General features: G+C 33.2%; 1 protein-coding gene across 2 annotated transcripts; it reads right to left on the reverse strand.

The window, feature by feature from the left end:
• Nucleotides 1-217: 217 nt before the first annotated feature.
• LOC114167081 (signal transducer, putative (DUF3550/UPF0682)) lies at nucleotides 218-11062 on the reverse strand. 2 transcript variants are annotated; one of them, XR_003600103.2, is made up of 11 exons: nucleotides 10760-11061; nucleotides 7337-7724; nucleotides 6724-6930; nucleotides 6353-6574; nucleotides 5497-5563; nucleotides 5319-5381; nucleotides 3741-3832; nucleotides 1827-2003; nucleotides 1572-1708; nucleotides 575-907; nucleotides 218-492 (listed from the first exon to the last, which is right to left on the reverse strand). XR_003600103.2 is itself a non-coding variant. In XM_028052013.2 (11 exons), the coding sequence occupies exons 1-10, from the start codon at nucleotides 10909-10911 to the stop codon at nucleotides 673-675; spliced, it is 1740 nt and encodes a 579-aa protein (XP_027907814.2). In that variant the 5' UTR covers nucleotides 10912-11062; the 3' UTR covers nucleotides 218-492; nucleotides 637-672. The 2 variants fall into 2 exon arrangements, 1 of the variants encoding a protein (XP_027907814.2); XM_028052013.2 differs by having other exon boundaries at nucleotides 637-907; nucleotides 10760-11062.
• Between the last annotated feature and the right edge of the window lie 1144 nt (nucleotides 11063-12206).

Raw genomic sequence — 12206 nt, forward strand, 5'->3', positions numbered from 1 at the left:
TTGTTTGTTGCTTAATATTATGCAGAGTTAACAAGCGTAGTCAAAACAATATAACTTGAGAGAACTTACTAATTAATTAGGATGGTGCTCATGCAAATTACTAAATATTTTAGTAAGTAGTTTCTATAGCTACAAAAATTTATGGTGCATTCTCTAGGTTCTATAGCTGTTTCATAGCAATGTATTCTTCTGTTTGATTAAGACACAGGAAAAGCCGTGATACCAACGCAAACATTCTCTATTCATTGAGAAAAACATTAAAGAAGAATTTGAGTAGAAGAACATTAACGAAGAATTTGAGTAGAAAAACATTAAAGCATCATGACATTGGTTGTAGTGAAAAAAAAAATACAAGGTTTCTTCACAACAATACCGATCCCTATATCAAACTTTCTTCCTTTGTTCAATTCCATTCTTCAGGAGTATGCAACTTGCCATGTAATGAACATGAGCTTGAATCCACGTTAGACATTCTCTTGTCAAAGGCACAACCTAAGATCCAAAAGAAATTAGGTTAATAATAAAAACCATGTTGATACCAAAGGCTGAACAACTTAAATTCTAGGAAACCTACCAGAAAAGTAAAAATATTGACAGAATTCATGTTTTTAGTTGCTATACAAACAATCTGTATACATTTTAATGCCTCCGAGATAATGCTTTTAATTATCTTCATAGAGTCAACTGATTCATGTCGACTTCTAAATTTTCAGGTTGATAAACATCCTCTGAGAAGATGAAATGCTTAGTTGCACCAAACATGCTGGCTATATTCAGAATTACACTCTCATACGAGTAAGTTGGAGGCATGGCAGGCATCGGAAGAGCAGGGACACATGTCGGAAGGAATTTGTTCTCTTTGTAAACTGGTGCATATAGGGTCAACACTTCATGACAAAACATGAATCTGAACAAAGTGAAGCAATCTTGGCATAAGAACATAAGAGTTGCAAACTTAAAAACACAATTCACGTGAATAAAAATGATTTAATAGCCTCATGATGTAAAAGTAAGTCAACGATCAAGATATTTACAACAGAAACTTTGTGTATCAGTTAAGATCTAATGATTTTAGTTGAGAATATTTATAAGTCTTCCTGCGCAAACAACAGAATTTGCGTACACGGGCAGAGTCAGACTAACTTCGAGTTATCCATTGTTACAACCAAAAAATATGGCAGCCCAAGATTGAGTTTGGATAATTTGAAAAGGTAATTCAAGTGATTTAAAAACTGTTGAGTAGTGTACTGTGCTCTCACAAAATAGAAGGAACCTAAAACATTCTTCAATGAAGCATGCAGCACATTAAATCAAAGTCAAATGTTTAACAACATTGATGATGATGTATTGAATGTGTTTAATAACAATGGTCTCCAAAATCTTCAAAATCGTGATAAATCATCAACAAAACAAAAAGAATTAACAAATACCAACAGAAACACAAGAAAATAAAAGTCACAATGTGCCACATATGGCATGGTAGTACAGTTTGGAACAACGAAGCGAGAGAACTATATGGCAGATAATATAATAATAATACATATCAGAGCAGGAATCAAGACAAGTTTTACCTCAAAATAAGCCTCCTAATGAAGGGATCACCTAAAACCTGCCCCCAAACAGGATTAAGTGTGTCTGATATTGCCAATGCTAGCCCCCAGGTATTTAGTGAAGTTGTGAGTATCGTTTCAGCTTTGTTGAATGTGTCCTATAGTCAAATTTAAGTTGCTGAGCATATTAACTTTCCACTTCCAGCGAATGAAAAAATACTTTTTTCTTAAAAATGGAACTTGCTAGCATGAAGGAAGAGGGCACTAATTACAGACCACATCAATATCAGTGTCTGAAAGTCCAATCAGAAGACAGAAAGCTTGCAGCGGAGCTGTAAGAAACATGGTGAATAGGCTCCCATTTGGATGATGTGAGCAGTCAGACACAGCAGGAGAACAGCTTGGTGAAAGGAGCATTGCAACTGTCTCTCCCTTTTCTGCGTCTGCTATGACCTGCATATTTTGATGAATTACTTTTAAAATGCCACAGAGTAATCTAATCACAGCATGCAAAGAAGGAAAATTGTATCAATGACCTCTTCCAGACTAATGAATATTTTTCCATTACACAATTCCTAAAACTAACTTGAAATACCCAATTGTATCAATCGTAGCAATGAAATAATCACATAGGTATACATGTGCTTGTCAATACCAGGTTGCGGCACAAATTGCCAGCACTAAAAATGCAAGTATAGTGGTATAGCATATAGCAAGACCACTATACCAAAGATTATGGATGCAAGATAAACAATTATTTGTTCATGTAAACGCAAGTTGTATTTGTTCGTTGTGTAATTGGTATGTGATTAGAACCCTGATAGAACCACACGATAAAACCTAGCTATAATAGCTGGAGAGCCCAAAGCCTTATTATTAGAAACACTGCACTAGAATTCCATGCTACCAATGTGGGACTCAAGCAGTTCCATACCTTATTAGAAACCCTAAACTAATCATAACAGTATACTATTGCTAAATTGTAAATAATCACTTGGGAAAATCGTTTCATTTTTAAGTTTGCTGGCAATGCCATTCTCAAATAAAGTATCGGGAGATTCACAAGGACAAAAAATAACAGAACCATTGGCTTTCCTATGGACCATGCTGAAGGTTTCAGAAGGGCCGAAGTAGCCAAACCAAGCCCCAGGATAATTTCGAATACCATTTAGGGACGACACTAGGTATTTGCGTTCATATATAATAACTACCTGTTACCAGCTTTCTTCTGAAAAAATAATTATATTGTTACCAACCGGGTACCCACAGATTATTTACACCCACAAATAGCCACAATAGTCGATATTGTTTTAAAATTTTAAATAAGATATTAAAATTATTCATTAAAATATTAAAAATTGATTTTAAATATAGTTCAAATAAAAGTGCATTACAAAATATAAGTTCAAATAAAATTAGTCTTTGTAAGAAAATTCAGATAAGTTGCACCACAAAATATAAATTGTAATAAAATTAATCTCTTTAAAAACAATTTAATTCTATAGGTTTAAATAAAAACATAAACCTATAAAATAAAAAATAAACAATTATTTAATTATTAATATTTTCCACACCAATAATTTGACTTTGATGATTACAACAATATTAAAATAAAAATCATTAACAATGAATAACAAATATTTGAGAGATAAATACCATGATACTTATCATACCCACGTCATCGACAATTGAATAATTAAAAGATACCAATTTGATATCCATTGCATATTTTATCTACAGATATCTTTGGGTTAGGATTACTCTGTAGCAGTTCGTACATAACTTTTGTAATACCAAGTAAACTGTCGTTTTCCATTAGTTATTTGACAGCTGTACATGTAACTAACTGAGTTAGTAACTGACAGGGGTTAGTATTTATAGATGCATCGTCTGTACAACTATATAAATACCTGATCATTCATTGTTTGTAACTGAGAATTCATTTTTCCAGAATACAAAAACCTTTTTCTAAATTATCTATCAACTCTAACATGAGTACCAAAGGCAGTAACTCTAACCCTATAGATTCTAACAAGAATCCTCCGCGGCCATTGCATGCAAAACCTATACCTTCCCCCTAATTATTAGGTAAAGTTAGCATATATAAATACTATAGATACAAGTATTAGATACAAAAACTTATTTGAAACAAATTTGATTCGATAAATATATAGAGTATCTGAGGCTTGCCTTAAACGCGTTGCTGTTGTCATTATCAATGACTAAAAGAAGTGGTCTTCTAGTAAATGGTAGAAAGTCAGAAGGATATATGCAGTTTGATCCTGAAAAAGGACTGGGTTAAAGTATTCTGCAATTCCAACAAAAAAATCATGTGACATGAACACTGGAATTATCATCTTTATGCAAATTTATGGGCTACAGACTCATTGAGATATTACAAGAATTTTTTCAATGTATACCCAAGATCATAATTAATCTCTTCTAATCAATTTGCTTGGACCTATTTTCGAAAAAATTGATAATGACTTAAGGCTATTTATGAAAGGAGCTGATTTTCACGAATACTTCTCACTCTATGCATATGGTTTTAAAAATGGACCCACAGAAAGCATCTGTACAAAATATGTCACGAACCAATTATGCTAAAAGCTTATGCAGTTAGCTAGGGGACTATTGATAGTTTTGAATAACACATTCCATAATGTGGCAGGCACAGACATGGAATATTTACAATTTCTATTAGTTATTAAGAATACAATTGATATGGATTCAACCACTACCTACTTGGTTTCAACCCTGTCCATGTAATGTGTATAATCTGCAATTTGCAGAGAAATAGTGTCTTCTGCATTTCCAACACACTGATCGCTATCACATGGAGGATAGTAGCACCCATGTCAGAAATATAATTTTACTGAAAAAAAAGGATCAGGACTTATGGTTGGCCAATTTCAAAACAACCCAAAGGCCTCCTTCGCTTCCAGTGCTGTGGTAGCAACCTTAGCTCTAAAACCATTTCCAGTGATCTTTTTGGTGAACCACAAAATCAATGTTTTTTCATTCTTGTTCCTTCCATTTTGTAATTTTCCCTCCTCTTTCCAAACATTCTTCATCTAGTTCATGCTCTGTCTTTACAGTTCTTCATTTCATGTTTTTATCTCTCCTTTTTATGAATATTATTTTCTATTTGGTGCTATAGTTTTTTTTACAGTTCTCTCTTTTTAGAATTTCATAACCAATTAATCGTTCTCAGGTTTGCTTAAAAAACCTTGTTCCCAATTATTTTTCACTTACAGGACATTGTCAAGCACCAAAAACTAAAGCAATGCATCCTCAAGCTCTGTTAGTAATACTAGGAGGAATAGGATGGAAACACTGCACATTTGTCAAAGCAAAAAGAAGATATTTTGTGATTACGGAAAGAAGATTGTGAAAGAAGGAATTACAAGCGAAAAACAACAGTTAATGGGAAAGAACGGAAATGCTGCAACTTATGCACAGCCTACTGATTCTATCACTTTATATTCTGCACTGAGTTGACTTCATTTCATTTCCCCTTTAACTGGTTTATCCGTTAGAGAAATTGCTCAGTGTCATTCATTGTAATGATATCCCACTCCCATTGTCTTCTAGAATATGAGAATGAGCATATTATTGGCTAGAACATGTTATGAACACCACAACTGAAGCCACCTTCAATTGCATGAGGTAAATTTGTGTAACAAAGGGTGCAAGGATGGTTATTTATTGTTCCTTGACATTATACATATAAGGCAATACAAGAATGGAAGTACACAGAAGTTATACCTCTCTCTCCATGACAACCAAGGTGTATGCAACCAGATTCATTCTGAGGAGAACTACAATATCCTGCATTTGATGTTGAAAAGACAGAGTTCATCTTTACCTAAAGGAATTTAGTTGACATAAGAAGTATGACAACCCTATAAATTTATATTCTTATATTCATAGTTGACAGTCTAACCTGAAGCTGACAAATACACAAGGAGAATACCATCAGAAGGAAGCTCCTCACATATTGTGGCAAGAACCTAACCATGAAAAGGAAAACCCAAATCATATCTGGAAATCCAAAAAAATAAACAATATTGTAAGAAGTGGTCATTCTAATGCTAAATGTGAACCCTTATTAAATTACTTGCAGATAATTACAAAGAAGCAGAGGTCCAAATCTATCACATTTTTACCCAGAACAGATGATCTGATACCCTGATCCCCCCAGGATAATTCCAGCCATCGACCCTAGTAAGTTCCTCAATTAGCTGCTATAATAGTGTAGCTATGAGATGACTTCATCAATTATTCAATTTCACAAGCTTGGGAAGCCCATATCAAGGACAAAGAAGAATTTCTAATGCAAATGAAAGTGTAATTTACAACTATTAGACTATTCGTCCAACAGAAAAGCAGTTTTATGAGTAATAAGCTACTAATATTACAAGCATTTTTGGACTTCCAGCATTTAGGATGAAAAATCATGGTCCAGTTAGATCATATAATTTGTCTGGGACCTAAGTTTGCAAAACCGTTTCAAGGGAATTGCACTTTTAATATGCAGAGAGAATATAAAGATTTGCTATTATTACCAATCACTTAATAAGCAGAGTCGGGAAATCTCAATGAAGATGTAATTTGTTTAATGTGTAACATGTAAGATGGAGAGTTTCCAATGGCCTTATATCAACAAGGAACAATGGTCTGCAACCAAATAGCACCTTGCCTCCTTCGATAGATGTTATACATTGATAAAGTATTCTCTACTCTATCTTTTATATCAAACCCCTGAACTTGTGGCAAGAATGGCTTATATTCATACTTACAGCTATAAAATGTGTCAGTGCAGGACGGTATAATACAGCTTTCCGTGGATTTGCTGGTAAAGTAGGGTCAGCAATGTCTTGGATGTAACTAATGCGACTAGTCCCAGTAGCCCCATTCTGACCAAGTTTTGAACCACTGGACTGGTAAAATAAGCCACTAGGTTCCCACTCCAGACATTGAAGCATCCTAAAAGTGTCCATCGTGAGCTCTGAATACTTTACCTGTTCAGAAATGATAGTTGAAAACAACATGAAAGATCATAAAATTTTGCAGAATATTATAGTAGCAGTAGAAAACTACCTTGTGATTTTATCATTTTCAACAAATTGTTATTCATTACAAATGAACCAAAAGAATCACGGATACCAACCTCATTTTGATGGAAGCTACTTAATACAGCATCTCGTAGTTTCAAATGTCGCTTTGTAATGGCTGCAGGAACATGTGGCAAGGTATCAGGATGAGGATCCAAAACTAGACTATATCTTAAGGGCCTGAGATTCATAAAAGCAGTGTCAGCTTTTAAAAATCTGACTATTTCTTGAACCACCAGCTTCCATTCTTTAAAGTCACTTTCCTGTAACCAAATTGTTTGAAGGTCACTTCCAATACATCTGCAAATATCAATCTATCAAAGCATATTCTGGGTACAGGACAACATCATGTTTTGCATGGAACACTCCCATTAGCAGTCTAGTATAGTTAATCTGTAAGAAATATGCAGTAAATGATCTACCTCCATGATATAAATGTAAATAGATATCTAAGGCTATATTCAAAGAACAAATTCAATGCATAGTAGCAGGCACTAAACAACCACTAGCATGCGGGATGGAACCCAACTATTCAGAACATGCAACACCTTTACTTCATTTGCGAAAAATAAAATAAAAATCAGATTGCTTAAATACAACGGTTCAAATATAATGGGAATGAAATTATATTTCAATGAACTATACATGAGAAAATTAACACGGACAAACCTGGAATGCTCTCTTGCATTCATCAACTAATACTTTAAGCTGATTAACCAATTGCTGTACCATTTCCCTCCGATTCAAAACCAAACACACCATTATGAATCTAGCAAGAAACCTCAATTGTTTGTTTGCAATATTCACATCCTGAAACATTCCCTCCTTAAAATACTCCCGAGTCAATATGGCCTCATAGAATATATATGACTCTGACAGATAATTTGCATCACTTGTTTGCATGTACTGCCCAAAATACAGTTGCCCAATGCGAGATGCAATCTCACCAATTTCCCATCTCCTAAGCCCAGCTTCAACTAGCTTCTGCCGATTCTCTTGCTGAAACTTCCATAGCTGTGTGTAAACCTTGAACACCTTGTAAAAGTATGTATCATGCCTACAACAAAGCCACATGATTAGAAATTTTGCCTTCAGATATCAAGCAAAACGCAGAGGTAACCTCTCAATATATTTGTGCACTTTAAACATATAAAAATTAAGCCTAAATTACAATTTTAATCCTACTTTACTTCCTGATTCACGATTTTAGGCCCATATATATATATATATATATATATATATATATATATATATATATATATATATATATATATATATATATATATATATATATATATGTTTTATTTTAGTTCCCGTATATTAGAAATCTGCAACTTTGATGCAATCTTCAGTTTTACATAGGTTTATTTCATTTTCTTAATTTTTAATTAAATAAATAATTACTTGATTACCTTAAATGCATATGCTAGGACTAGAGTTCAATTGAATCAAAATAAACAAAAATAAAATGTATGCAGAATTAAGGATTATATCAAAATTGCTGGCTTTCTAAAATATCGGAAACAAAATTATAATAAAAAAAGGACTAGGGGAACAAAAATCATCGAGCAGAAATTAAAGGAGACCAAAATTTTTAATTAGCCAAAAGTTAATTATAAACCATATCATTGTTAATTCCCAATTGATTAACCAAAATCATGAAATTCTTATTTCTGACCACCAATGTAAGGACTAACTGTTAAGTAATACAGAACAAAAGAGAAACCCAACCCAATTCTTCCACAAGTGTTTGTACACTGAACTCCTTATAAAACTATGTACAAGTATCATATTCAGTCAAAAATAAATGTATCAACAGTCATACCTGAGTCCAAATCACACAAAAAATATAGCATTTGGAGGTCAACAACATTTCAATATTGCTTTCAAAATTTCAGTACAGGAAACAATAAGTTTAAGGCTCAATTCCAAATGGGCTCATGAACAATAATTGGATAGAACTTCCACACATTTCATTAAACAATTTTGCTTCTTGAAGAAAGGATTAGTGACAAAACAGGTGACAGAGGATAGTACTGCTTTAGTACTTGCTCGAGCACCATGTTAAGAAGAGAGAAACCAAAAAGGAATACAATGAATTTTGTGTGTTGGGTACACACGAGTATTCTTATTTATACTGAAGAAGAGATACAATCATACAATAATAATGAACAAAATCAATATCTAATAATGGAAAATATTTTGTAAGATATTTCCCTATTAAATCTATCATATCTACGTATTTAGTGCAATCAAATCATATCTCTAATACAATCAGTGAACTGTATTCTGTTACTGTTTAATGATCCAACTGTCATTCCGTCAGTTACTTGTCTGTCATTCAGTTAGATCTATATCAGATCTCATCACTTTGTACATTGCTCTATATACAGAGCTACTATGTATTCTCTGCAGAAATAGTTTCTATCTCTCTATACTAACAAAGAACAACACCAAAAGCGCTCATGAAACTATATCTAAGTCCTGTGAATATTATTCCTCAATCTAGGGACACGACATAAAAACCTATTTCTGGTTTTCATTCCATAGTGCAGAAAAAATCACATTACTTTCAATTACATTTACAAACCACACCATTAAAGTGATAATGTCAACTCCCAATGAACTCATGATCTAAACGAAATCTTCACTCTCCAATATAGCATGCACGATAAATCCTCAAATGTCTTTAGTTTGTCTTAGCTTCAAGGCCTACCTCTCAAAAATATCATCAAATAACTATTAATTTTTCCTTTCACCCTCTCTTTCCCTTGTTTCCCATCAGTTGTGAGGTTTTAGAAAACAGTCTGCAACCACAATTTTAGCCTTACCACAGAGGTTGTTCGGACACAATGCAACTGCATCAACAACATTTACCGGAAATTTCACACAATAATAAGAATCACAATGAAACCACAACCAGAATTTAAAACCTTACTTGTGACAAATAAACAAATAATACAATGAAACAATCCACCCATAAAACTAGAATCACACCCACAAAAGTGTGTTGCAAATTAAAACATACTAATCTCAAGGTTCGCTCCCAATCACTCATCCTCACAATGAAAACCATACTTCCAAGACAGTGTGCGCAATAAATCTTAACATATCTTAGCCCCAAGGTTCACCTCTCTTATAAAGTGGATTCAAGTCTAACTCAACCTACAAAACCTTGCAACCGTTTGCACTCACCATATCTCTAGTCAATCTGGAATTCCCAAGATCTTTACAAATCATCAAATAACACCTCCTTACCACACTAACTTTACCCAATTCTTTCATCCATTCTCTCTCTTGTTTCTATCAGATTGAGATTTCAAAAGACACTCCGCAAAAGTTATTTTGGCTACAACTTTAAGGACTTTGGACCCATTGCAACCGCGGTTTTAAAATACAGTTTAGAACCGCGACTTTGGCAGCAAGATCAAGGTTTTTGGGGCCACTCTAACTGCATCAGCAACATTTGTAGGCAATTTCCCGCCAGGTTAAAAATCACAAATAAACCACAATCACAATATAAAACCTTACATGTGACAAATAAATAAACAATAAAATAAAATGAAACAATTAGCCCTAAATTAAAACATACCAAATATCAAGGTCAACTCCCAACGAACTCAACATCATAATGAAATCCTTACTCCCCACTGCGGAAGAAGGCATGCACGACAGGTCCTACTCAAATACCTTAGCTTCAAGGCTCGTTTCTTAAGTAAATAACCAAATAACTCCTCCTCATCACATTAACTTAACCCAATTCTTTCCTTCTCTTGTTTCTATGCGTGAAAGGTTTTCGAGAAACAGACGCAACCACAATTTCAGGCACACCACCAAATAAGGTTTTCTAGGCCCAATTTAACTGCACCGGCAACATTTGCCGGCAATTTCTCTCAATTTCAAGAATTGTGACAGAACCGCAAAATTTAAAACCGAAAACCTCCCCGTTACAAACAAATAAATAATAAAGCAAGAAACAAAGCATTCGACCTAAAACCTAAAAAACACGCAAAAGCTAGTCCTAGATCAAAACACACCAATCTCAAGATGAACTTAAAGTAGCAAACGAACGAGTGTAGTAACGAATGGAACCTGCTGCGCTGGTAAAAAGGAATGTCTCTGATTTTGGAGAACTTTTTGTCGGCTTTATCGGCGAGAGTCCAGAAAACCTCGCTCGCTGGGATACCCATGCTGCCGCTGCCGCCGCCGCCACTGTTCTGCATTTGCTGCTGCTGCGTAGACATCTTCCGCCGACGACGACGCCGTTTGGATTTGCCACACTAATCGATGGATTGTGATGACAACGCTAACGCGCGCACACACACGTCTGAAAGAAAGAACTACACAAACAAACTTCTTCGCTCAGTGATGATTGTTCCCACATTCAGCTTTTGGCTTTTTTCTCAACGTTTCTTTACTTTTTACTTTTCTTTTCTTTCTTTATTTTCTTTATCCGTTAAATTACTTTTTTGTCTTGATAAGTTTATTTGTCGAGTAATTTTAAATTGGTTTTCTAATTTTTTGTCTCTTAGTTCTTGACTTTGTAAGAATAATTCAATATTACAATCCGATTTGGTTATTTTTAAACATGTCCCTTCATATTTGTGTCATATGACCATCTTATTTAATTTGGTTTCTATATTTATTTTTAATTTTAATTTAATTTTAATTTTTGTAAAAAATAGAATAATATTATTTATCTTTAAATTAAGACTTAATTGATTCGATTGTACAAATCTTATAAAAATATTTTTATTAAAATTAACATTTTTATTAAATATTTTTACAAATATTTAATAAAAATGAAAATGTCAATTTTTGTAAGAATATCATCATAAGATTTGTACAATAAGAAGTATATTAAGTTTCAATTTAAGGAGGACAATATTTCTTTATCTTTTACAAAATTTGGGACTAAAATAAAACTAAAAACATATATATAGGACTAAATTGAATCATGTTAACACATGACATAATAGTAAAATCTGTGGCGGAACTTAGACAAAAAATGTAGGGACGCCAAATTAAATGTTGCATATAATTCTTTTTAATTAGAAAAAAAACTTTTTATTTTTTTTTTCATTTCCTCTACTTAAAACAAGTACACATTATAGTAGAATTCAAAAAAATATCACTATCATTCGTGATTAATATCATGATACCAAACCATGAATACCATTTTGATAAGTCATTCGTACCTCATCAATTTGATTTGTTGTGTATTGTCAAATTTAAGGATGTTTTTCTCGGATCGCGTTTTAATAAATTTTTAAATTCATTATATGTAACTCTAGGAACTTTAGAGATTTGTTTTTCATTGTCTTGAATTTTGGATGCTCATGAAATTTCTTAAGTTTAGTTAATGTCCATGCATTTTTTTTCATCTTTATCACAAACCTTTCTCTCTCCAAAAAAGAATCAATTCTTTTACTTTTTATCATAATCTTTCTAATATAAATTTATCACCTCCTACCTGTTTAAAAGAAAGATAAAATTTATATTCACAATTTACAATTATCATAATGCAAAACATAACAAA

Source organism: Vigna unguiculata, chromosome 10, assembly GCF_037176805.1.
Source record: "Vigna unguiculata cultivar grain cowpea cultivar isolate G323 ecotype 2 chromosome 10, ASM3717680v1, whole genome shotgun sequence".
Lineage (NCBI taxonomy): Eukaryota > Viridiplantae > Streptophyta > Magnoliopsida > Fabales > Fabaceae > Vigna > Vigna unguiculata.

Coding starts and splice junctions, on each gene's coding strand:
- LOC114167081 (XM_028052013.2), bottom strand. CDS start 10,911: ATGTCTACGCAGCAGCAGCAAATGCAGAACAGTGGCGGCGGCGGCAGC. Junction 3,833..5,318: donor TGGTTGTCATGGAGAGAGAG/GTATAACTTCTG, acceptor GTCCTTTTTCAG/GATCAAACTGCATATATCCT. Junction 1,709..1,826: donor CAGACACTGATATTGATGTG/GTCTGTAATTAG, acceptor ATTTGACTATAG/GACACATTCAACAAAGCTGA.